At 36.8% G+C, this 27,339-nt stretch overlaps 2 protein-coding genes across 2 annotated transcripts in view; one reads left to right on the top strand and one right to left on the bottom strand.

Moving 5' to 3' along the window:
• The window catches only part of LOC132145113 (ribosome biogenesis protein bop1-like), a 78,314-nt gene extending 68,915 nt beyond the window's left edge, over positions 1-9,399 (bottom strand). The window contains exons 1-3 of the mRNA XM_059555857.1: positions 9,244-9,399; positions 8,499-8,762; positions 1,619-1,768 (exon numbers count right to left, since the gene is read on the bottom strand). Of these exons, the coding sequence (XP_059411840.1) occupies positions 1,619-1,768; positions 8,499-8,762; positions 9,244-9,321 (492 nt within the window). The 5' untranslated portion in view covers positions 9,322-9,399. The remainder of the gene's footprint in view (positions 1-1,618; positions 1,769-8,498; positions 8,763-9,243) is intronic.
• Positions 9,400-9,687: 288 nt separating this feature from the next.
• On the top strand, positions 9,688-27,245 carry LOC132145114 (heat shock factor protein 1-like). The gene is made up of 13 exons (XM_059555858.1): positions 9,688-10,093; positions 10,534-10,642; positions 11,214-11,350; positions 13,054-13,178; positions 19,317-19,392; positions 20,225-20,286; positions 20,459-20,546; positions 20,640-20,773; positions 22,146-22,379; positions 24,935-25,040; positions 25,386-25,433; positions 25,808-25,874; positions 26,503-27,245. The coding sequence occupies exons 1-13, from the start codon at positions 9,968-9,970 to the stop codon at positions 26,697-26,699; spliced, it is 1,509 nt and encodes a 502-aa protein (XP_059411841.1). The 5' UTR covers positions 9,688-9,967; the 3' UTR covers positions 26,700-27,245.
• Positions 27,246-27,339: the final 94 nt, after the last annotated feature.

Genomic DNA, 27,339 nt, shown 5'->3' with positions numbered 1-27,339 from the left:
CCAAACATGAAATTCTGTTAAAAACTGACTTGCCCTCAGGCCATCCAAGATGTAGAGGAGTTTGTTTCTTTAACAGATTTGCAGAAATTTAGCATTACATCACTTGCTCACCAGTGGGTCCTCTGCAGTGAATGGGTGCCATCAGAATGAGAGACCAAACATCTGATAAAAACCTCATAATAATTCACAAGTAATCCACATCACTCAAAAACAAATCGAAGAAAAAGAAACAAATCCACAATTAATGTTTTTCCAAATTTGAGCCATTGCTTCCGGCTTAAATACAAATCCTCCATTCATAATATTGCTTTCTCCAGTAAAAAAGCAATTCTTGTCTGAATCAGGAGTGAAATATGCACATATCAATTACTGTTTTTAAGAGAAAACGGTCCAAACCTGTTCTAAACTATGTGGATTACTGCGATGTTTTCATCAGCTGTTTGGACTCTCATTCTGACGGCACCCATTCACTACAAATGATCCACTAATGATCTACATCTTGGATAGCCCAAGAGTAACATTTAAAAAAATGTTTCATTTTTGGGTGAAGTATTCCTCTATGGTTACGCTAAAGAGTGACTTTATCCTCAGCTGTCATGACCTAAACTAAAAAACCTGAATAAAACTTACTCGAACTCACTAAGAATCTCCACGAAAGGTGAAACTATGCATTTCTGATTTAGTTTTTTTGTGAAATTAGGCTGGTATTTCACACAATCTGTTCATAAAAAGTCAAAGATTCCTTCAAGTAGTCAAATTATACATTTGTTATGCATCCAAATAAAAGTCAGAAGAATTGAAAGTCAAATAGCCATCTGGAAACAAATGATAGGAGGACAGCATGCAAAGGACACTTCGCAACAGATGCAGGTGCACTAACACCTGGACACAATGGTGATATTCAGACTCGCTCAACTGGAAACTGGAATTTAATGGAAATAAGCAAAAGTTGAGCACAAAAAACAATGCCATGGATTTTCAGTGACCTGAAAAGAAGTAAATACATCGAACATCCAACAGTCTGAGACCACAGGTGAACTATTCTTTTCAAGAATATTTTTGTGATGTTAGAAGTTGCATGAAAATTTGAGGGAAGAGCTGGATTAAAACATTTAGTTACAGCGCCACTGGAGCTGACATCAACAAAACCTGAATGATCCGGTTCTTCAGCATGATTTGAAATGATCCAAAGAGCATGGTTTGCTTAAAGTGCAGAATTTCAAATAGTTCTCATTTAAAAATAAAATAAAAATCCAAAAACAACTTATTTATATGTCAAAATAAATATGGTTTCAATATGGTCTCACACTTTGGACCTACAAAAATGGTTTAATCACTACTACGCTTCCATAAACAATATAAAAATATTCAGAAAGATTGTGTTATGGTAGTGGCTGCCAATATCACATTACTACAATTTTACCATTGTAACTATGGTATTTTGGTAAAAACTACAGTTACTTTGGTATATTTTAAAGGACAGTGTTTTTAAAATCTCTCCCAGTCATGGAAAGCTGTGGAAAAATAAGACTTCAAACTAAATCTTACAGATTTATGAGATGTTGATTGTCCAGGTCTGCGGGCTGGACACTGGTCTGGAGGATGGACAGATTCTTACCTCCTCATCAGATGTGTCGTGCTCATACTCGTCCACCTGAGAGGAAATCTGCAGGCCGCTGTCTCTGTCGGACGCAACACTTTCCTTTCCTCCCTTCCTTCCAGCAGCTTTCTTCTTTTTCTTCTTTTCCTTTGAATTTTGGCCATCAGTCTGTACAAAAAATAAATAAAATAAACAACAAAATTAGCTGTTTCGGGAAAACAGACAAATATTTTCTATAAACTGAATAAAATAGACTATAAAAACTAAGCATTAAAAAAAGCTTTTTTTTTCTTTTGAGTGAATCGCATATCCCCAAGTTGGTTTTCTTCATTTTACATTTCTAACATTCTAACCTTTTCCTACTAAACTAAATTCTCATTTGTAATGTGAGAAAGACCATTTCCTCAATTTCAAAGATAAATTTCATGAATCTTATTTTTTATTCAATGTATTTATACATTAAATTGTTGTATTTGTTGCACTTTCTTTTTGCAGAACAAGAACCAAGAAAATAGAATAAAAAATTTGAATGGTTAAGAAAAACAAAAAGTTGCAGTACAACAACCAGTTCAAGTTTCTTTATTTACATTGTTCTGTAACTAGTAACGGTAGGATATATAGTAGTATAGTAGATATACAGTAGAATATATACAGAAGCATAACTGTATAACTGAAACTAATGTAATTAGTCGAAGTCATTTCGTAATGTAACAAGCACTACTTATTAGCATAATAACGGTATGAATCTGGTATGTACCAGGTTTTACTATAACTAAAACCGCAAAAAAACATTTTATTATGTGAAATAAATGTTAACTTAAAAAATCTGAAAAATATTGTCTTATGCCAAAGCAACATCTCATTTTAATGTAGTTTAACTATACAAAAATGTCAAATATAAAAATTAAAAACTAAATACATAAAAAAAAAACTGGTAAGTAAGGTGCATTGTGCTTGATTGCAATTAAAAATATTTAAATGTAAATAAAAAGCCTTAAAAAGGCTAAATTTAATTTCTGTGAAATTAACTGATATATAAACCATACAGGTTTTAAATTTTTCAGTCCAGGCATACAAGCAGCCAATCATTTAATGCTGTTGTAGAAAAACATACTTCAGTACAGCATTTTCCAGACAAAATCTTTATGGCAGCATGACAGTGTACATGTTTCAGATATGCGGTTTATTTCATTCTGCGCACAAACTTCCTCTTTGTGATTTACACATGTACCGTTGAAAAGCAGTCACCAGAACCTCACATCCTGCCCGAGACGCCGGGACAGCGGGGATGAAAGCTCACAGTACCGCCTGTTATTTACCACAGCCCATCAGTCACGAGAAGGCCAAAAAGGGTTGAGAGGAAGAGCAGCTTTGAGCCGCCGCATCTCCCATGAGCCCGAGATGGGGCAGGTGAGCAACAAGCTGAAACAGAGTTTTGGAAAGGAAGGGTTGGGGGTATGACACCGGTTGTTCTGAGTCATTAAACCGCAGACAAATCAGGATGTGTCAAGTTAGGATCAGCAGCCATATCAAATGTATTCAAAATGCATTTGCTGCCATTACAAAATTGTGAGTATCACGTGGACTTTCATCACGTTTCATTGTCATCATACAACTTAATTTCCTCCCTTGCATTGCAATTTGTGAGTATAAAAACATTAAAACAGACAATGGTGTATTACAATGCACTACCGTTTCGAAAGTTTGGGGCCAGTAAGAATTGTTTTGAAATAAATTAATACTTTTATTCAGCAGTGATGCATTAACTGGTTGAAAGTGAAATCAATGACATTTATAATGTTACGAAGGATTTCTAAAATAAATACATGCTGTTTCTTTACAACTTTGTATTAACTGACAGTTTCCCCAAACAATAAGGAGCACAAATCTTTCCAACACTGTTAATAAGAAATGCTTCTTCAGCACATGAGACTGATTTCTGAAGGATCATGTGACACTGAAGACTGGAAATTCAGTTTTGCATCACAGGAATAAAATTACATGCGAAAAGAAATTAAAAAAGAAAACAGATATTTCAAATGCTAACAATATTTGACAATATAATAGCTTTTTACATCAGCTACAGAAAGAAATAAAGGCTGGAAATAATCTATTTAGAAGATTATTTAACTTAATATCACCCCGGCCTAATTTGTGATGCGCTGGGATAGAGTTTCACAGCTAACCAGACAGTCAAGGATCTGAACACACTCGTTTCCGCTGCAAGAGTCCGGTAATAAGAGAAGGATGAGGGGGCCTGAGAAATCAGCTTTTGACAGATGATTTGACCAGATGATGTGTGAGTGGACAGAACAGAGGAGCTCACGGCGTGGATTCGGATTAAAAACAAGCTCTTCAGGACATCTGGCCAGTCGACCGCAAAACCACCGTGGGCTGCAGATGTTGCAAACCAAATGTGCGACGACGAGCGTTCGAGTCTCAAAAGTTGCGAATGACATACGACGCATGAATCAGACAGAACTGACAGGCTTTTGGAGCACGTCTCTTTAAATCACACACACACTCAATGCAAGTTTGCACAATAACGTGATTTTAATGTCTTTTGGCGGACCGTCCCGGGTTCCGCTCCGAAAGCCTCAAGTTGCTCATTATTCCGCTTGCTTCCTCTGAACTGCGGTTGAGTTATTGAGTGAGCTGCGGATGGAACAATCCGACGCCACTCATCAACATTCACGCTGATACTTAATTAAGACTGTGGCCCCTCAATTAAACGCCTCAGGATCCGCATCACCCCATCTGGCCCTCGCAAGACCCCATAGGAGCAAGTCACGTGTGTCAAGAGATGGAAGCGGACCAGCAGTGTCTGCAGCGTGCGTTGTGTGAAGGTGTACGTTAAAGCGAGAGAGAAAGTTTCTCCGGTCTCTTCCGCCCCCGTCCCGATGTCATCTCCCACCCCCTCACGCGGCGAGAGCGCGGCCGCCGCTGGATCAGACACACGGCTGCAGGGGCGGCTGGAAATCTCCCTGGAATCATAATGTCTCCGGCAGCCGCATTAACTTCTGCCTGGTGTGCATCAGTCAGAGCCATGATCAGTCTCTCAGAAGACCAGCAACAAAAGAGCACAGGAAAAAAAACACGCCAGGGGGGTGGATTAAAGGGTCGAGACAGGAACAATATGTCCCACGGTTTCTGCTGCACCGCCAGACAGAGATTTCAAAGCTGTGAATTTGATAGTGTCCCCCGGTAAGTCAGACATCCGCTGGAGCGCAAACACTTTGGCCCTGAACTTCACACTGTAGGAGCTGCTGATCCTGACAAACGAGAGCAGAAAGATCTGGAGGAACTCCATAAAAACAATTCTGCTCACATGTGAAGGGCCTAATACTTTACTGGTAGATCAAAACAGGTCAGTTTTTAATCAGCAGTGGCTGCTAATTATGACCATTTTGAAACCTTCACTTTAGATATATCGCTGGGTCTGTTATAAAGTCTACCAACAGCCTTGGCAATGGATCATTCATGGAAAATTAGCAGTGGCAGAAGACATACAAGAGCTGCTGGCTCATGGTTTAAGCATCATTATCCTGTCTTGATTATCCATTACATATAATTAGTCCAATAATTATAAATAATTAATCATTAAAGATATGAATACATTCAAAATAAACAATACACATTTATTCAGCAAACATCCAAATTCATTTAAAGTGACAGTAAAAGCATTTATAATGTTACAGAAGATCTCGATTAAAAATGAATTTATTAAAAAAAATGTATATTCATAAAAAATGTATCACGGTTTCCACAAACACATCTGATAGCACAAAGATTTCCATCATAATAATAAGAAATGTTTCTTGAGCAGTAAATCAGCATATTTGAAGACCTGAGTAATGATGCTGAAAATTCAGCTTTGCAGCACAGGAAACTACGCAGCGGTGACGACCCGAACAGGCTACAATAGTCCAAAAATAATCACTTATTATAAATGTACCGTAGTGATTTGGAATAAGACAAAAAGGCGGTTTTGTGAGTGAATGTATGACGAACACAGAAAAAGTTACATAGTGTTGGTTTAATACAGAAGCAGATAAACAGAGCGGGCGACGTGAGGTGGCCAGTGGCTCTTACACTATCAGTGATGGACCGTTAGATGGCGTTAGAGAGTGAATCCAGAGACAGGGCCTGAAGTGGAAATGATGTACAGTAGCCAAAAAGTATTTGGACAATTAGGTCATTTGAATGTCACTGTATTAGACAATAAAAAAATCAAATCAAGTCAGTATCTCTGCTCAAATGAAGCAGGATCTTTTCTCTAAGCTGACTTTTTTTTTTTTTCTAACAGCCAGTGCTCCACACAGAGATTGCAGTGAGGTTTCTGAAGCACCTTGGAGATGTTCCACAGTTCGTCTCCAAGGATTCTCTTCTGGATTTAGTCGGTCTCAGTTTGTTCTGTTTCTTCATGTCATTCCAGACGTGTCTTTATACGTCGTAACCCCTTACTGGTCACCCCCCATTTTCAGCATCGAGACACAAGTGACATACCCAAAATAAAAAGGTTGCTGCTCATGAGTCTTTCTTACTACATACATAATCAACATATGTTAAAGCTGGCACTTCAAAGTTTACTGTTCAGGAATCAGATTTACTCAGACTGTTATGATAATAAAGATATATAACCTTAAACAAATTGTAAAAAATGTAAACTTTTTTTTAAATGTTGCTTTAAGGCCCGTTCACACCAAGCACGATAACTATAAAGATAACGATAAAGATATAGTTCTAAAATCCGTTCTCAATATTAAAGAATAGCGGAGTCCACACCACAACTATAACGATAAAGGCACAGAGTAACGATATCGTTAGAATCACTTTCAGAACGATTGTTTTTTTCTGATGAACGATAAAAACATTGACAGCCAATCAGAATCAATCCTGCTGTAATGAGCTCGAGAATTTAAAGCAGCAGACGCGCATCCGCTTAGAATACACAAACAATATCGTTCGCTGGTGTGGACGCTAATATCGTTATCTTTATAGTTATCGTTCTTGGTGTGAACGGGCCTTTAAGATATGATTTTAGAAACACACTGAATCTAAAGCCTCACGTCTACTAATACTTCATTTGAAATTTCAGAACATAATCCCAAAAACTGAATTTTATGAAAATTTTTCTAAAACCATGTCATGTGTGTTTTTAGAGAAGTCTATTAGAATTGATTTATGAGCGCTGTAAGCTCTCCTGTGTGCTATTGTCTCAAATCTGGCTCGGAAAACTGCCCCATTCATGATTCTATTGTTGTCACTCAATAAGCCTTCCACACCTCCACCAGGTATGAGACATTATCCTCATTATTCTTGTTTTATTCAGCCATTATTTGCCTTAATTCTGGCATTACAAGGCTTACCAATCCTTTTAATCCCAGTATACATTTACCATCTTATTATCAAAAAAGCTTTCTATAAAAATACAATAAAACATTTTCTTATGACCTTGCGTAAATTATAAAGAAGTGCATTATGAAGAAGAGCTGAACCTGTTCTGCCGCTGCACCAGAGCTAACGTTAGCATCTAGCTGCATAAGACTCAAAACTCACTTTAAACCCCCATCGAGTGTTTGCAATAACCTCCCTTTTGTTATGAGACACAATATGATTGACAAGGCAAAGGAGAAATCAGTTTGTCTGAGTCACAGCACGAGCACGGAAGAGTAAACACACAGAGACAGCGCTGGGAGCAGGTTATTATCATCAGATTCCGTAAATCAGTGGAAAATGAATAGAAATTATGAACTTTTTTTTCACTTTGAAAATAGGGGCTTTATGTAGTGTGTGTAGCATGGTTAGAAGTATAACAGTTTATATTTCATTAATTTATGGAAATGAACAAGTGTCTTAGACCTCAAATGACTATTTGGCCAACCAGCTAATTCCTGCTTGAAAAGCAAAATGTTACTGATAGTGTAAAAAACATCAACTTTGAAGCATATGCTGATTGATGGACTAGCATTACTCAACATTACTTACTACCTTCCAGCAACACTACATTCAGTAAAAAAAAACAAAAAAAAAAAAACATAATACTAGTTCATTTAAATGGAACTGGAATCAAAAGCTGAAAATGTGAATACTGTAATATATGTTGAACTTTGACATTGCCAAACTTTAAATTAAGTTTACAGTAAGTAATAAACAGTATTGAGCATTGAATAGTTGAGTATTGTGCATTTTTCCATACCACTATTTTTTATTAGTTGTTTAATGATTTTAATGGAATCGGAACCGGAACCATAAGGCAGAACCAGAAAATTTCTAACGATTCCCAACCATAGTAAATATATATCCATGTATATGCATCTTCAGACTATAAACCCTTATTGACGCTGTTCAGTGAATCTATGTGAACACAAATAAACCGCTAAAGACGTGAGACAATAAAATTGCGGTGAATTTCTTTTTGAAAATGACTCATGCATATTTATTATTTTGCACTACTGAAATAAACTGTCAGTAAGATTATTCATGCTGCTGACTGGCCTTTTGCAGGTCAAACATCAAGTTGCTAATAGGAAATTTTGCATGTAGGTGATCGTAGACTTTGAAGATGCATATGGCATAAAATCACGCCTTTTTGCAACTAAAACTTTCTGTGCATACATTTATCGATGGCACCAGTGTGCATCCATGGCCTAAAGAGTAAATAAGCCATCTTAAACTGACATTATTTATGAACCAGAGTATCTAAAACTTTATGGACCAAGTCTTTTAATGAATCCTTCATAACACAATTTCATATCCCTAGAGTACATATTGTGTGACATTAATCAGTCTTCTGCACAATCAGTCCTGATCAATATTCACATTTAGAGTGGATTTCACCACTTAAAAGGCAACTTTAAATCTCCACCAAAAGTGCCAACATGCTGGATCACGGTACCTGAGGTTTGATGACTTCTTTGGCAGACAGCTGATCGTCTCCATCACCGTCAGCTGTTTCATCTTCCTCTACATCAGAGCTCTTTTCTTCAGAACCACCTTCTTCATCTTCTTCCTCCTCCTCATCATCAATATCACTTCCTGATTCTTCAAGCCCAGAGAAGACGCTTTCTTCACTGTCCGACAGATCACCCTGATCTTCATCACCATCATCTAACGTAAGATGATGAATATCTTCACTGCCGTCCTTATCAAAGATGGGCAGCTGAGAAAGAAAGACCATCACAAATGCATCCAACTCATTACTGCATAATAATAAACACACATTTAAACCAAATCTTGCTTTTTGATGATGAATTTCCTACAAAAGCACAATTAGTATTAGTCTGCAACCTCATTTTAAGCATTCATTTAATGATAAGGTTTTTAATGACATTAAAAATGTATACCTAGCCATGTGTTTCCAAACTTTTGACTGCAAAGTACATAATAAGATAATAACTAATATAAAAATACAATATACAAATAACAGAGGTTAGGAAACGCGGGGCGCGTACTTTGTGAACAGAAGTGTCTATTGACAATCTATTAACATTCATAAAATAAGTAATACAAACGTAAATACATCAGTCTGTACTATTGCTCTCAAACACATCAAGTCAATCTCACGCTATATAAACACACGTGTTATAATGTACTCTTACTGCTTCAAAACAACGCGTTATCAGTATAAAATCAAATCATACCTGTTCGTCTTCATTCTCTTCTAAATTTCGTTTCTTATGTTTTAATGTACTCATGGTGCCGCTGTGCGTTGGACGCATGCTGAAAATGCGACCATGTGGGTTTGAATCTATGACGTCAAAGGGCGACGCGGTCGGTTTCTTTTACTTATTTTTTAAACAATTTAATTTCATATATCATTAATCTGCATTTAATAACAATCTGTCGGGTTTCTAAAAAAATTATGCTTTCGATTTGAGTTAGTTTTATTAAAACTGCGTCTTAAGCCAAAGGTTAAAGTTCAACGGTGAACGTGTGCATATTTAAAATTTTATTTCTACAAATTAATAATTTTAAACACATTTAAACAACCAAATTTAACATTTATGTGCTTTTGCGTATATTGTTTTGTGTCTAAACTCGTTAAAAGAAAATTGTATGATATTTTTGAAGACGCGTCGCGGTGGCGTCATCAAGCGCGCGACTCTTCTCAGTGCTGTTTGTGTCTACGCAGTTTGTACGCTGTAGGGATTTAATGGAAATTTCCACTACTCTTGAACGATCAAAAACACGTATCTAAATTAATTTAAGCCTATATATTGCTCTCTAAACGAGATCCGGATACTTCGAGGTGGAAATAGAATCGGATTGGTGTAATCTGCGTTCGAGTGCGTAACTCTGCTCTTCATCAGTGACTAATAACAATCAGTGTAACTGTCGTCAGAAACAATCACTGAACTATCTGTGATGGAGTATCACAGTGTGGGGCCCGGAGGAGTGATGGTCTCGGGGAGTAATGTTCCTGCGTTTCTGACCAAGCTCTGGACGCTGGTAGAGGATCCGGACACAGACCCGCTGATCTGCTGGAGTCCCGTAAGTAACGAGGCTCATCGCGGCTTTCACGTTGTCTGAGGAAGGTTCACAGATCGGGATTGCAGTTAGATTCATCTGTTATGAGCTAGTGTAGGCCTGAAATAACCTCTAACATGGAGGCACAGGGACCAGTGTTTACTGTAGTGTTTACCTTGTGTCATAAGTAGCCCTGTTGATACTAAAGGGCCTGAAATAGTTTTGCTTTTTGGTTTAGATTCACTCCTCATGAACCAGTTTAGGTTTAAGCCAGAGACACAAAAGAAACTCTGCTAAGAACGTGTTAAAAGTATTGAATGAATAGTATTTGCCACATGTCTTTAAATCTGTATGGAGTATTATAAGTGGATTTACCTAATGCTTGTGTTTCAGTTTCAATATGAACTGAAGCTGTTCTTGTTGATTTGTTGTTGATGTTTTATTCATTTCTGGTGTGTTTTCAGAGCGGCAACAGCTTTCATGTGTTCGACCAGGGCAGGTTTTCCAAAGATGTTCTGCCAAAATATTTTAAGCACAATAACATGGCCAGTTTTGTTCGCCAGCTCAATATGTGTAAGTATAAGATAATTCTGTGTCTAATTGACCAACTCTTTTTTTTTTTTTTTTTAAAGACCATTAAGCTTGAGAATCAGTATTTGTTTTTTTTGTATCTCTATCTTTTAATTTGATACTTTATTTCTCTCTAGTTTATGTATTGTATATTTTTTTTTATTGTACAGCACTTTGGTACACTGAGATTTTGATTTGATTATGCACAATATGTATGAAGTTTTATGCCTTATGATTTTTTTTCATGAATGTTTAGAATAAATATTTACCTTGACTTTGTGTGCAGTCAAAATTTAAGATTTTTGTTGGAAAAAAAACAAAAATGTGGATGAATATCAATATTTTAAGTTAAGTCGGTTTATTTCTATAGCTTTTTTTCACAAAACACATTGTCTCAATGTTTCATTATGTCAATCCCTGATTGTCCACATTTAACAGTTTAGATGTATTTGATAACAATAATACGTTTAGGGTGCTGTATTCTTTATGTGCTTAAAAACTCATTGAGTTTAAAGCCAAAAGCAGTTAATATATGATATCTGTGCTTATAACATGTTAATATATTCCTTAATAGATGGTTTTCGGAAAGTTGTCCACATCGAGCAGGGAGGGCTGGTAAAACCAGAGAAAGATGACACCGAGTTCCAGCATCCATATTTCATCCGCGGACAGGAGCATTTGCTGGAGAACATCAAGAGGAAAGTCACAACGGTAGGTAGAAACTCCTCTTCCTGATGGCCTTCTTGAGCCCTGAAACATCTGAGAATATATGAGATAGGAGCCGAAGTGACCTTGAGTTTTAAATAATCTCCAGGTTTTTATAATTAGTTGGTATTTCAGAGGGGCATTTTTGATCCAAAGCAGCTTTCCAGTCAGGCTGAAGTTCATTTAGGACACGGTCATGATGTCAGACCACTAATGCGGTCTGAATTGATCTGGGTTTTGGGGATTCCCTGCTGCTCATGTTTGGTTTTGAAACCTGCAGGATTTCACTTCTGAATAAAAATTTGCCAGAATTATGATCTCCCACAGGGAAAACATAATAAAGTGGGATTATAAATGAACTTTTGTTCAAAAAGTCTCTAGCAGAGGCTTTCCAACATTACATGTAGTTTGTAATATAGCTGTGAAGGTTTTTTATTGTACGCTGTATCAATTTGAGTGATATATTTGCTATTTTCTGACTTTAATAAATGTTCTTTCAAAATAGGGTACAGAAATATTAACATTTTATTTTAATCATCTTTCAACCTATTTAACCTATATATCGTTTTTTCACATTTACTAAATTTGACATAACTCTAAATAATGGTCAGAAATCATTGGATTAATTATAAATCAGTTTATTTTATTCTACTGACAGCCCTATTGTAATGAAATGAAGTGCAAATCTGCATCATGATAATATAATATTTAAAAACAATCTAACATGTCTTTGTATCATCACAGGTTTCATACAGTATAAATGTTTTTGTACATGAAACTGTGTAGCTGCTCTTGGAAGGGGATCGTTGTTTTTGGAAGGCTTTGAAATGAAAAAGTTTAAGGGGGATATTCTATATATTTAAATAAATTGGGAGGGGGGTGTAAACATAAATTCATTTTCTAAATATATTTAGTATAATGGAGTAAATGGAAAGCTGGAATTGAACAGACCATTTAAGAAACACTCCACTTCTGTTCGGATATTTGTGGTTTGTAAATTTTCATTCAGTTTCCAGAGAAGTGCACAGATAAGAAGTTTTTGGTGTGTGATGGTTTCCATGTGCACTGCTGGGTTTCCTCGGGCCACTTTAAATCCCGTTGTCCCTCTTTTTCACGTTGGCTCAGTGACAGATTGCGATAATCAGCAGGTCTGAGAGGAAGCCAGCTGGAGACGTGTGGATTAGAGGCCGAGGTTCTGGGGCACTTCATCTGGCGTCACTCAGATGCTCCATTGACGCCATTTTCCAGCCCTCAGATTTATAGTGTCTCCTCTCCCGTTCTGTCCAAATGTCCAGCTTAGGATGGAAATCAAACAGTTAACACATGCTTTCCCCTATGCGAGGGTTCAGAAACCGGTCACGACAGACTCTACTCAGCCCTCCAATCACACACATCAGTGGTTTTCAACCTGTGGGCCGCAGCGTATGCAAGAGCATTGCTGCATATGCTCCAGAACAAAAGCAGTTGTGCCAAGCGGTACCAGCCCGAGTTCTTTTCTGTTCATTCAATCAAGACAGTTAACAATCTAGCTTCTGAGTTCTAAGTTATTAACCCAACAATAGCGGGGTCAGTTAATTCTTTTGCAGTGGGCCGCGCAAACATTTGTGTTTGGTTGTGTGGGCCGTGAGTTGAAAAAGGTTGGGAACCACTGACACACGTGCACACTCCTCAGTCCGTATCTTTGACGGTTTTATTGTGTCCATCTGCAGGTGTCAAATATTAAACAAGAGGACTTCAAGTTGAGCACTGAGGAAATGTCTAAAATGATCACAGATGTCCAGCTCATGAAGGGCAAGCAGGAGTCAATTGACTCCAAAATCAGCACCCTCAAACAGTAAGTCGCATTGCATTTACGTTTGGCCAAAACATTTGACTCTTTCTCCATTTCCTCTTCTGGTTCTGGGTTAATTGAACTTAAAATGGCATTCATGTAGTTCCTAAACCTACTGGGGAAAGTTTGAATGATTGTAACAGTTGGCTTTATCCAGTGTTGATTTCAATAGCAGCTCAAAGTGTAACGGTTGAGACGTGAACGTGGGTTAATCTCTGCTGGGTTTGTGACCACTTATTAATGCTTCACCCTGTTAGTCATGGCTCTAAAACGGATGGCCATCCTCACGCCAGTGTGACATATGTCGGCAGCTGCTCTCAGCTTGTCCGAAGGCATTTTGTAATTTTCTTCTCTCACAGCTTCTGACGCGTCTCTAGGGTTTTTCGCGTGTTTGTCACACACAAACACACGCACACACAGGAGTGTTCGATTTTGGAGTTTTAGTCCTTTGAATATGTTACAGATTTCTAAAATCCAACAAGTCATCTTAAATGTTTTTTTGAGTTCATTTTTTTTTTTTTTTTTTTTACACCAGTCTATCTAATGTTTTGACACCTAAGGTATGTTTTAAGTTAATTTAATTATACATTTTAAAATCAAGTCAACGAATATGTTTTCAGAATGGCTGCTGTAGCTAATGTCCTAAAATTAAGAAAAACTTCTGCATTAAAATTATATTTAAATAATCCAAATATATGGAAATTGATTTATATTAAATGTTTATTCAATAGTATTTAATTCAATAATCTATAAAACTACTTTGGAGTGTAAAAATAGACAATTATTTGCAGTGCCTTCAAACAGTTGAGTCAAATTGTGATTTATTTTAAATGATTATGGTAACCATCGTATTTTTATTTAGATTACTGTTAGGTTTTTGAAAGTGTTTTAGCGTGAAGGAGATTTTGAATAAGATTTGAAAGGAATTTGTCATTCTGAGTCTGAATGGAGATTTGGGAAAGGTCTGATCACACTGCTTACTGGAATCCACACCTGCCTCTATAAACCCCCGTCCCATCTGCTGAGGGGTAAGCGGGGGAGGGTCACATGACTGGAGGAGGGGGCTCTTAAAGAGCTTCTTCCTGCACTCTGCTGTTTTACAGACGAGCGACGCTGGATTATAATGCAGCTGAGTCCTCTCATAATCTTGGTCTCTTGCTCGATCTAGAGACCAGTCCGCAGGGAGTCCATGAGATGAATGTCAGACACAGATGATGTCACTCAAATTTACTCTGGGGAAGGAAAAAAAAAAAAAAATATATATATATAGTGAAAGTTGTATATTATATTAATTCATTACGCACAGACTGATATATTTCAAATGTTTAATCATCAAAAGAAAAATAAAAGAAATATAACTGACAACTAAGGAAAATCCCAAATCCAGGATCTCAGAAAATTAGAATATTGTGAAAAGGTTTAATATTGAAGACACCTGGTGCCACACACTAATCAGCTTATTAACTCAAAACACCTGCAAAGGCCTTTAAATGGTCTCTCAGTCTAGTTCTGTAGGCTACACAATCATGGGGAAGACTGCTGACTTGACAGTTGTCCAAAAGATGACTATTGACACCTTGCACAAGGAGGGCAAAACACAAAAGGTCATTGCAAAAGAGGCTGGCTGTTCATAGAGCTCTGTGTCCAAGCACATTAATAGAGAGGTGAAGGGAAGGAAAAGATGTGGTAGAAAATAGTGTACAATCAACTGGGATAACTGCACCCTGGAGAGGATTGTGAAACAAAACCCATTCAAAAATGTGGCGGAGATTCACAAATAGTGGACTGTAGCTGGAGTCAATGCTTCAAGAATCACTTTGTACAGACGTATGCAAGACATGGGTTTCAGCTGTTGCAAAAGTAAAGTTGTAAAATTGTAAAGTTTCCACAGTCAGTGATGGTTTGGGGTGCCATGTCATCTGCTGGTGTTGGTCCACTGTGTTTTCTGAGGTCCGAGGTCAACGCAGCCATATACCAGGAAGTTTTAGAGCACTTCATGCTTCCTGCAGCTGACCACCTTTATGGAGATGCAGATTTCATTTTCCAACAGGACTTGGCACCTGCACACAGTGCCAAAGCTACCAGTACCTGGTTTAAGGATCATGGTATCCCGGTTTTTAATTGGCCAGCAAATTCGCCTGACTTTAACCACATAGAAAATCTAATGGGGTATTGTGAAGAGGCAGATGCGATATGATAGAAGACCACTATCAGAGCAACCTGGGCTCTCATAACACCTGAGCAGTGCCACAGACTGATCGACTCCATGCCACGCCGCATTGCTGCAGTAATTCAGGCAAAAGGAGACCCAACTCAGTATTGAGTGCTGTACATGCTCATACGTTTCATGTTCATACTTTTCAGTTGGCCAAGATTTCTAAAAATCCTTTCTTTGTATTGGTTTTAAGTAATAATCTAATTTTCTGAGATACTGAATTTGGAATTTTCCTTAGTTGTCAGTTATAATCATCAAAATTAAAAGAAATAAACATTTGAAATATATCAGTCTGTGTGTAATGAATGAATATAATATACAAGTTTCACTTTTTGAATGGAGTTAGTGAAATCTACTTTTTGATTATATTCTAATTATATGACCAGCACACACACACACACACATATATATATATATATATATATATATATACAGTACAGACCAAAAGTTTGGACAACTTTTCATTTAAAGAGTTTTCTTTATTTTCATGACTATGAAAATTGTAGATTCACACTGAAGGCATCAAAACTATGAATTAACACATGTGGAATTTTATATGGAATTATATACATAACAAAAAAGTGTGAAACAGCTGAAAATATGTAATATTCTAGGTTCTTCAAAGTAGCCACCTTTTGCTTTGATTACTGCTTTGCACACTCTTGGCATTCTCTTGATGAGCTTCAAGAGGTAGTCACCTGAAATGGTCTTCCAACAGTCTTGAAGGAGTTCCCCCGAGAGATACTTAGCACTTGTTGGCCCTTTTGCCTTCTGTCTGCGGTCCAGCTCACCCCTAAACCATCTCGATTGGGTTCAGGTCCGGTGACTGTGGAGGCCAGGTCATCTGGCGCAGCACCCCATCACTCTCCTTCTTGGTCAAATAGCCCTTGATGCCTTCAGTGTGACTCTACAATTTTCATAGTCATGAAAATAAAGAAAACTCTTTGAATGAGAAGGTGTGTCCAAACTTTATATATATATATAAAATGGGATTTACCTGGAAATCTTTTTCACTCCGATGTTAACAGTGATATTCATAGCAACGGTTCTCGATATCCTGGTAATTTAGTGCAGGGGTTTTCAAACTGTGGGTCGCGACCCACTTGTGGGTCACAGAATGGAACAAGGTGGGTCACACAAAGTCACTTGGCTGCAGCTAAATTTGCGTTTCAATAAAAACACACACACACACTCACACAGTTCAGTCTAGGGCTGCACGAATGTGACGAGTGGGGCGGGGCCGAGAGCCGTGGAGTGATTGGGAAATGAGCGACACCTGCAACACTCACCGGTCTCGAGAACCCCGGAGGAGATAGGAAGTATACAAAAGAGGAGCGACGACAGTGAAGGACGAGAGAGGCCACTGGGTGGCGTCTGTACTTCCCGGTCAGAGAGCACCTGTCCATCAAAAGCTCACTATCCAATCAGAGTAGATCACTGTTAACACCACCCCCATGAGATGTTTGTGTCAAAACACCAAACGAAAAACTGCGAAACGTAAGCGAAATCTGTAGCAATGAATTCAGAATCCACGATTAGCGAAAACGAATCTTTGAAAAACATTAACAAAGAATGAAGCATATTTGAAGAGCCTGTTAAATTTGTGCGACTGAGTTAATTTTTTTTCATTTTCATAGTGTTTTTCTTCTTTTGTAATGGCATATTTTTGATAGTTTCTGAAAAAGTTACGTTCAGTTTTATAAAGTTTCGTTCATTATTATTGAAACAAATGTAATTCCATAAGCAGGGCACAAATGCAGGATTAATTGTAACACTACAAGATTTAAACATTTCCACGTAACAAAATGTACAAAAGTTTGCAATATTTCCTTGATGTATCATCTCTGTTTAGAAAAAAATTTGCCAAAGTTCAGAAGTCTTTTGAAGATATTGCTGAACATTTATTTAACCATCACAAAAATAAATATATTTTTTTTATTATTATTTAAAATGAGACACATCTGTTTATTATAATTTTTTACCAATTTCACAATTATTTTAATCTCAAAACTGTGTTAGATAGCTCTGCTTTGCTTCTCATGCTTTTCTAAATAAGTGTTGGATTGTGCTCCGTTCTCGCCGACACAAACGGAAGATCATGAATGTATTTTCTGCAACAAAACACAGCAGCGCAGATTACAGTTCACTAGAGTGAGCCTGCTTCACGTTTTTATGGACACTACATATTTTAACGTCTGTAAACAAAAATTAAAACTGAAATATTAGTAGTGAAAATTTTTTATTTTTATTAAATACTTAATTTCTGTCATCAAACTTTTAAGATTAGGCTTAAAGTAATGTCAATCGTTTTCTTATTTTTTTTTATATATATATATTTTGGTGGGTCGTGAAATAGATTACACTTGTCTAGGTGGGTCGTAGAATGGAAAAGTTTGAGAACCACTGATTTAGTGGGTGTGTGATGATATACCGTTATAAGTGATAACCGCAATATTTTAAATGACCAGTTCTCTTAAGATGACACCACGTGTAAATACTCCAGCGCCAGTACCTGGTTGAGCTCCCAGGTGGCAGTATTGTGTTTTAATGCTGACACCTGTCACACAAGAAGATGACGCAGTGCTCGCAGCTACTCCGAGAAGAGCTGTGTTTGTCAGAGTAAGTTGCCATTATTTTACTAGTCAAAGAATGGGAAACTTTATATTAACCCGTTAACAGTTGTTTTCTGTTCTGTTCAGGGTGATTATTTTAATAAGTACCGCGTTTTCTTTACTTGTCTTATTTTTATATTTGCAATCAATACGGCCTGTGCGTAGTAACGCTTTATTTCTTTGTTCAAATCTATTAAGATTTACACGAATAAAACTGATCTTGAAAAACTGAGCGACCACATTTCTACATTCAACTCTGTAAAATGTTAAGTTGGTCGCAGTGCCAATAAGTTTCATTAGTCAACATCAGTTAATTACATTAGTTAACATATATAAATAACCTAAACAATAATTAACAATATTTCCACAGCATTTACTAATCTTAGTTCATGTTAATTTCAGCATTTACTTATGCATTATTAAAATCACAAGTTGTGTTCGTAAACATTAATGCACTATGAACTAACATTTACAATGAATGACTCTATTTTTATTAACATTAACAAAGATTAATAAATTGTGTAATAAATGTATTGTTCGTTCATGTTAGTTAATACATTAATGTTAACAAATGACCTCTTATTGTAAAGTGTTACAATTAATATTTTTTCATCACCTTGTTGAACTTGACAGTATTTTCTCTCTTGTTATTTCATAGGAGCTTCAAAGAAGATGGAGAAAACCTGAGTCTTGTGATAAACCTTCGTTTATCAGTAACCTTATGTTCGTTGGGTGAAAAAGAAAAACTCAATAAACAAAGTAAAAACAAAATAATTTGACTGATATCTCTCCCCCCCCCCCCCCTAAGGTTTCTTAAGATATCACGATATATCGATATCGTGAATTCTTATGGCCACAATAACTGTGATATGAAAAATATATATGCAATGCATCTGTGCTTATGGAAGGACCACACAGTTGTTTGTGTAGTAGATTTTTTATTTCATTTTTGTGTCTTTCAAACTTTTTTTGTTCATGATTTCATATGTCCTTTAACTTGTAGGATTTCTTTGTCATTGTTTTGTTAGAATTTTCCATTTCCACCACAGTGATGTTCAGTATTGGCCTGTGGTTTTGTTCTTGAGTGCTGGACTGTGTTCAGGCCATGTGTCTGTGGCCATATTGGACTCATGACACACTTAAAATGCCATTTTATCAGTGTCAAGGGAGTTTAAGAGAAGCAGTCCTTATATAATCACCCTTAAAAAAACAACCACCCCGGAGATCTTTTAGTGACCGTTTACAGAGTTTATTGTCATATTTATGTTCATTGTGAACAAAACGTGCCCTAAACTTTCTGTCTCTCTCACGCAGTGAGAATGAGGCACTCTGGAGAGAAGTTGCCACTTTGAGACAGAAACATGTTCAACAGCAGAAAGTAGTCAATAAGGTAAAATAAGCAAACTTTTTTCATGCAGGCAGCCTTTACAGTTTAGAGTAAAAATGAAGTTTAAGCATCACATTTTACTTGCATAACATGACAAATGATGGTGTGAAACAGTTAATTTAGATTCACCAGTGGATCCTCTGCAGTGAATGGGTGCCATCAGAGTCCAAATAGCTGATAAAAAAATCATAATGATCCACAAGACTCCGGTCTATCATTAAATTTTTTTTGAAGCATGTTTGTAATAAACAAATCCAGCTAAAATACTAGCCCTCCATCCATATTATTACTTTATCCAGTGAATTAGGAGCACAATTGTCTGAATTGTCTGAATCAGGAGAGAAATATTCACTGTTTACAAGGAAAAACTGTTTTAAATAAATATGTTGTGTATTTTGATGTGACAAGGAAATAGAAGAGACTTTTTCACTGGAGGCACTGTTATAATGGATTATGGTCTTGTATTTTGTCCAGAAGCAATGGTTTGAAGTTAAATACTTCTTAAACATGGATTTGTTCCTTACAAACAAACAGGTTTTCACTTCACAGGATGTTAATTGATGGACTGGAGTTGTGTGAATTACTTGTGGATTATTGTGACGTTTTTATCAGCTGTTTGAACTCCTATTCTGACGGCACCCATTCACTGCAGAGGATCCATTTCTGAGAAAGTGATATAATAATAAAATTCTCCAAATCCATATTTTAATATGCATAGACAATGTTTAATTCATACATTTAACTGATGTATTTAAACCAGTATCTTTTGAATGGATTTTAGAAGTTATATGTACACGAGTACATAGTAGTAATTGATTATTTTTTGTTTCCACAGCTCATTCAGTTCTTGATCACACTGGCGCGGTCCAACAGAGTCCTGGGAGTGAAACGAAAGATGCAAGTCAACCACAGATTAACATTAACACACACATCCACATTGATATTGTGCTACTTAAATATTAAAAAGTGTGATTGTCATCTGTTCTAACTTTTTACTCCTTTTATTGACCCTTTAACTTATGTGGCAATGTTCCTCTCTCTCTCTCCCATTCGTTTTGTTTGTGCACAGGCCCCTGATGTTGAATGATGGCAGCTCCACACACTCCATGCCCAAATACTCTCGGCAGTACTCGCTCGAGTCGTCTCCCGCTCTCTCTGTGAGTACCGTATGCTTGTATCTCAAACCATGAGCTGGATTTACCAATGATTGCTAGGTTTGTTAAGCGTAATGTATGTTTTCTTGTGTGCAGCCCTCCTCTACAGCTTTCACAGGAACGGGTGTCTTCACCTCAGAATCACCTGTCAAGACGGGGCCGATCATCTCTGACATCACTGAACTGGCGCAGTCCGACCCTGTGGCCACAGAGGAGTGGGTCGAAGACAGGCAAGTTTCAACTTCTGTTATAGCTGCAAAGGGTGAATCTCAAAAAAAAATTAAGAAAATAAGTCACATTTCCCTTCAAAACCAAAGAAAGGATTGGAAAAATGTGCTTAATTATCAGAATTATGTGTAAAACAATTTCTTGTAATTGAATATTTTATCATATTATATATATATATATATATATAAAATTATATATATTTTTTTAAAGCATTGTCACAGTATTTGTTGGTATAAAACAAATCACTGTTGAGAGAAATGTGGTCAAAAAAAGAAAAATAATGGCACAATGCATTAGGCTTGCCGCGATATACTGTGTTGATGGTGATACCGGTGTTGAGCTATATTACGTCATCATTTAATTCAGTAAAAGAACAGAAACCATATAATAAAAACTGAATGCGGCTGCTCAATGCAGTGAGCCGAACGAGTCACATCACAGATCAGATTTCATTTTTCCAGTAAGGAGAGTGAGTCGAGTCAAGATGATGGTGGATGATTTAGTTTCGAAACGAAATGCAAAAGCGCCTGTTTGGCAATATTTGGGATTTTGAAAAGCCAGTTGACTTCTGCTGTTTATCTAAGGTTATTTTGGAAGTTTTTTTTTTTTTTTTAAAGATTCCTTTATTTAATTGGTTCCACATTGTTTGCAGATTTTTATTTTATATAAACTTTGTCATTTATTTATTTTAATTGACATCAAGGTTTATGCCGTGCCTCCAAGCTTTATTACTGTTTGCTAATAAACCTGCTACATTTCTTATTTATTTAGTCATATATTATACATGTATACTTAGCCTATTTCCAGTTTTGTATACCTATTTAAACTTTATGTAAGTTAATTGTTGTTTTATATCAGGCATAGCCTGCCCTTTAGCATGGTGTATTTTTATTTGTTTTGTTAATAAAAGTTCAATGTTTTTTATATAGGCTAAAGTGAGTTTGACGTTGTATTTTGTTGTTGCATTCAAGCAATTGACGCTGAACTGCCACTAATTCGCACGGCGCTTTTAAGCTATTTAAAAGATAAGGAAAGCAAGAAAAAGAGGGAAAATTCAAATGAACTAAAAACAATTACTTTACGCCGAATTGCCGCCATTTGAAAGTGAAAGTAAAATGTGCACACCACTTTTACAAGCTATTTAATTGATTAACCGGTGGGAAAATTTCCTCAACGTCACAACCCTACAATGCATCTCAATAGCCCTAAAATAAACCTTTTCTTTACTATAATATTTAAGACTATCATTTCTAATGACAATTTAGCTGTTTGCATGGATCACCTGCAAGAGTTAAAAGAATGCTTTTAAAAAATGGACAATGGTTTTCGAAAGTCTTGAACCTGTTATGAAAACTAAAAAAAATTTTGTCACAGAACAAGCCCATTGGTCCACATTAAGGAAGAACCATCTAGCCCCGCCCACAGTCCTGAGGTGGAGGAGGTGTGTCCTGTTGAAGTGGAAGTGGAGGCGGTATCCGGTGTTCCTGTGGACACGCCACTTTCCCCCACAACCTTCATCAATTCCATCCTCCAGGAGAGTGAGCCCGTCACTGCCCCGACCCTGCCTCCCAACGACCAGAAGTGTCTGAGTGTGGCCTGCTTCGACAAGTGAGTTTTACCAACAAATGCACATCAAAGCTACTGCTTCTCTTCACAGTCTTCCCTTACCTTACCAAATAACGCTTCATTCCCAGAGCGCCCTTTCTTGGTGTGCTCCTAATGGCTTCAGCAGGGATTGTTTATCCAAAAATTAAAGTTTTGTTTTCTTTGTATTACAAAAAATATGATGCTCTTTTCAATACAATGAAAGTGGATGGTGAGCACTTTTTCTGTATTATGCAAATGAAACATTCTCGAGATCACAAACAGCATTGATGATCATGATCATATGACTTCAAAAAACTTGAATGAATTGAATGGACTACTTTGACACTTTGTTGCTTTATTTTTTTATTTTTTTGTCCAGGAGTTGTTATTGCTAACTAAAACTAAAGCCATTTACTTATTGCAACTACTTATTTTATTCCAGCAAACTTAAACTATACAAAAACTGTAATAGTATATCAGTAATACTAAAATAACAATTTTAATAAATAAGACTATGTTCACCATCCACTTTCATTGTATGTAAAAGAGCAATGTCTTGTAGATTGTTCCTTTTCAATTTTGTATAAAAAATAAATGTGAGTATTTATTGACAGAACTTTCACTTTTGGGTAAACCATCCATTTCCACACCAATCAAAAAAGCTTAAAAAACTAATGAGCAGATCTTTTTTTAAAAACAAATGTCCTGCAGAAACATTGCTCGTAACTAACTGTTCAGCTGGACATATTTGTAGACTTTGGCCGCTCGATTTAGCCTGGCAGACTGCAAAAGTGACTAATACTGTTCCAGATATTCTTGTGAGCCAGTGCATTATTTCATGTGTCAATTCATCTCATGGCCCTATGGCACTTAATTTGAGGGCCTTTTATTTGACAAGTAATTAAAATGCAAGCTAATTTTAGCTTGATATGTTAATAAATAGCTAAACATAAAATCAAAATTCATACGGCTGCACAGGAATTGAGTTGGATTCGCTTCAAGTTACTGTGCAAATCTCTTAACTGGATATTTGGTCCACCTTAACAGATTTACAGACCTAAAACTAGGGGATAGATAAATGGATAGATAGATATTTTTTTCAAAGGAATTTAAGGTTTGTCCAAGGACATAATTGATTTTCATTGAGGAAATAGTTTTAATAGTGCACTTTTACAACACTCTATAACAATTCAGTAATATCTGGTGGCTTCGAAACACCTGGACCTCAATAAAAACCCAGAACGATCTGTACTTCACCCCTGCCTACATTGGCTGTAGTTCCCATTCCCTCTGAAACAGCCCTGTTTCTGACTGTGGCAGAGGCCCGTTGGTGTGTGTAGCGCCCCCTGCTGTCTTCGCTCCCATGTTGTGCTTCTGTCTTTTCAGTTATCCTCAGATGTCCGAGATCTCTCGCCTTTTCTCCGGCTTCTCCACCTCGTCTCTACACCTCAGGCCTCATAACGGGTCAGCATTTCAGTTGGCCGATCTGTCCCCAGAACGCATAGCACTAACTGCGTTTAGCTTGTCTTCTCAGGCTACGTCCACACGAAGCCAGAACTTTCCCTATCCAATTTTTTTTTTACCTCATCTCAAGAAATGTATGCGTCCACACGAAACCACGAAACGACATAAAATGATGTAGTTAAAAACCGAGAAGGAGACTTGGACTATGCGCATAAACATTGCACGTGGTATTCAAACGAACATGGAACAATACATTTATTAATCTGTGTTAAAGTTAGCTAATAAAAAGACAATCGTTCAGTGTTTGTGCATGTTTTGTAGCTGTTACGTGACATAGTGGTGTCCGACTAGGGGCGAGACGTGGGCTGATGACGTCTTCGTTTCAGAAAATGTACGGATTCGCTGTCCACGCAAAAACGCAAGGTTGTCATTTTCATATTTATCCACTCTGGGACCCGGTTTAAAAAAAAATATCGGTTTCACTCTCCCAAAACGCCAGATCCGTGTGGATGAAACATCGATACGATACAAAATTAATGCGTATACAGCTGAATGCGTCTCCATGTGGACGGGGCCTCAGACTCATTCATTCATTTATGTACCCAGTATACTAGAGAAACGCTGAATGCTGATTGGTTGTTGCTGTGCTCAGGTGTCCTGGAGGTGGTAGAGAGTGTGAATAGGGTGTTCAGGGTGTCCTGAGCTTAATTTGAGAAGTGCAGTGGCATGATCACACAGTCTAGTGGGAAGGAAGTACGGAGTATGGCATGGCATTTGATGCAAGATGCATGTTTCGAATCCTCCAATTACCCAATCACCCTTTGATCCCTGTTCCCCTCCTACCTCTGAGTGGATGCTAATGTGATGAGATTAGCAGCCCCGCCTCCCTCAATGACATCATTATCATCACAGTTGTGATCTTTCTGGGGACCGGCCTCTCTACCGTGTGTTTAAATGCTTCCTGTTATTGCTGAAGCAAAACTGCTGAATTTTATCGGCTGCTTTTGTAAAAGTAAACATTTAATTGAGTGTTTGGTCTTTGGAGAGTGGATGGCTGGTTTGTGTGTGGTGTTTGAGAGAGGATTTTCTTAGTTTTCTCTTTTCTACCACAGGACAGAACTGTGTGATCATCTAGAGACCATTGACTCTGGATTAGAAAACCTTCAGCAGATCATCAATGCTCAGTCCATTAACTTCGACACCTCGCCTTTCTTTGATGTAAATATTTTTTCAGTCTCTAGCACCAATTTTAGGAACCAAATACTTTTCAAATTGATACTTTTACAAAGAAGAAAAATATATCATAGATCTATTATTATTGTTGTTGTTCTCATCATTGTTAATAATTGCATTTTTAAACATTTCATTGACTTAACATATAAATATTTATGTATGTATGCCTGTAAAAATCACTGTAGTTAAAACGTACATAATGAAATGTTGAATTATTTGTTATATATATATATATATTACAACAGCAAATTAGTTTATTATCTTATGTATTACTGTTTGTCAGCAATATATTCTTGATGTTGGTCTGAAACAGTTTGTTGTGTTTCACAGATTTTCACATCATCTTCAGGTGATGTGGATCTGGACAGCCTGGCTATTGTAAGTTTTATATTTACTAATGGATTATTTTTTGTAGACTTCTGGTGTGACTGTGAAAGTTCAGTGTCTATCAGCTCCAGAAGAAGCACAGCTCACAGAATGAACAGAATGCAAACAAACTCGTCTGATCTGTTTAACGGAAAATATTTGACACTGTTTCAGTTGATAGATGTATGTTACATAGCTAGTAGTAAAGATGTTAAACTGTAGATTGCTGAACAATTTACTTACTTTTTGCATAAAAGCATCGTGTGTGTGTGTGTGTGTGTGTGTGTGTGAAGTAATTTAACATCATCTTTTTTCTTTTTTTTTCATCTGCAGAAATGTGAATATAGCTTGTTTTAGTTAATCACATATCTGCTGTCTCTTTATAGATCCAGGACCTTCTGTCACCTGAACCTGTGAAAGAAACTGAATCTGGTGTGAACAGCAGAGATTCAGGTATTTTGAATGCTTGAAAATTAACATTTTGTTTTAAAATGCAAAAATAAAGACGAAAAATTAAGTAAGAAATGACAGTTATGTTTGCCACCACTTAACCGTAAAAAAAAAAGTGGTAGCAGTATTTTTGGTTTTATGCACTAAAATAAATTTGATGGTGAAAAACTGTGTATTTCATTAACTAATATAGTGTTCATATTCCATCTATTCTAAAGTAATATATTTTAACATTTTACCACCATAACAATAAAGGTGGTAAAGGAGTTCATCACAAACAGCATAAGATGTAGCATCAAACCCATATGTACATAATTCGTACAAAAATTAGTAACAACCATTTTTTAACAAAATGGCAGGTTATGGTTATTCACTGTAAAAATTTTCAAAGTCTGTAGTATTATTTTATTGTAACAATACCTGTTACAGGTTTTCACCACACATCTATAGAACTTGCTGTTAGCCAACTAACAGGTTTTTCCTGTCAGGTTTTTACAATCTTTTATCATTAAAATTGCAAGCATGTTTTTTACAGTATAGAAGTCTTTTGATTATTTTGTAGTGTAAATGGTGTGTCGGTTTAATGCCACTAATGTAAGCAACTGGACTTTGCACTAATGGTTTTTTTCAGGCAAGCAGCTGGTCCAGTACACGTCTCAGCCCGTGATTCTTCCTGACCCTGTCAGCACTGAAAGCACTGGCTCCGACCTGCCCATCCTCCTGGAGCTGGAGGGTGACTCGTATTTCGGGTCAGAACCAGCTGAAGACCCCACCATCTCTCTTCTTAACTTCCAGTCCCCTGTTCCTGAGGACCCCAAACTATCATAGAGAGAGCAGCTTTTATAAAAGGGATTTATGTCCGTGTGGGTTTTTTAAAGATGTATTCTCTGCATTTGTTTTTATTTTTTGGTCATTTAACATGTAAGGGCTAGCCATTAGATTGTTACTCTGGTATTTCTCTTCACATTTAGTCTGGGGAAAAATCGCTAAAAAAAACAGTAGAGAGAATTCAGTAATTCTTGAAAACCCTCCGTCATGGAGTTGAGACATCAAAGTTAGCTTTTATTTGTTGGTTCGGTTGTTTCCGGCAGTGAGAAAACCTCAGACTAAATGTGTAGCGCTGCAGATGTAAATCTAAATTTATCGCCCATGCTTTGTGTGCTTACCTTTTATTTATTTGGATTGGGTTTGCATCTATGTTAAGCAATTCTCTTGCAGTATGTCACCACTTCAGAATTTAAAAAACTTCAAGTTTGGCTTGTTGTACATGCATTTTTCTGCTATTATGGTTGTTATTATTTGATCTAATTATGATGCGATGAACCCCCAGATTATTATACTGGACACCTAGGTCTCATAAGTAGGCAAAGTATTTATCTTAGTATATATTAAAATGCTGGTTAAAGCTAAAACAACATAACACCTTTTATAGCCAGAATATGCAGTCCGTTTAATTTCGACTAACATG

This window comes from Carassius carassius, chromosome 8, assembly GCF_963082965.1.
Source record: "Carassius carassius chromosome 8, fCarCar2.1, whole genome shotgun sequence".
Lineage (NCBI taxonomy): Eukaryota > Metazoa > Chordata > Actinopteri > Cypriniformes > Cyprinidae > Carassius > Carassius carassius.
This window is presented reverse-complemented; position numbering and strand designations above follow the sequence as displayed.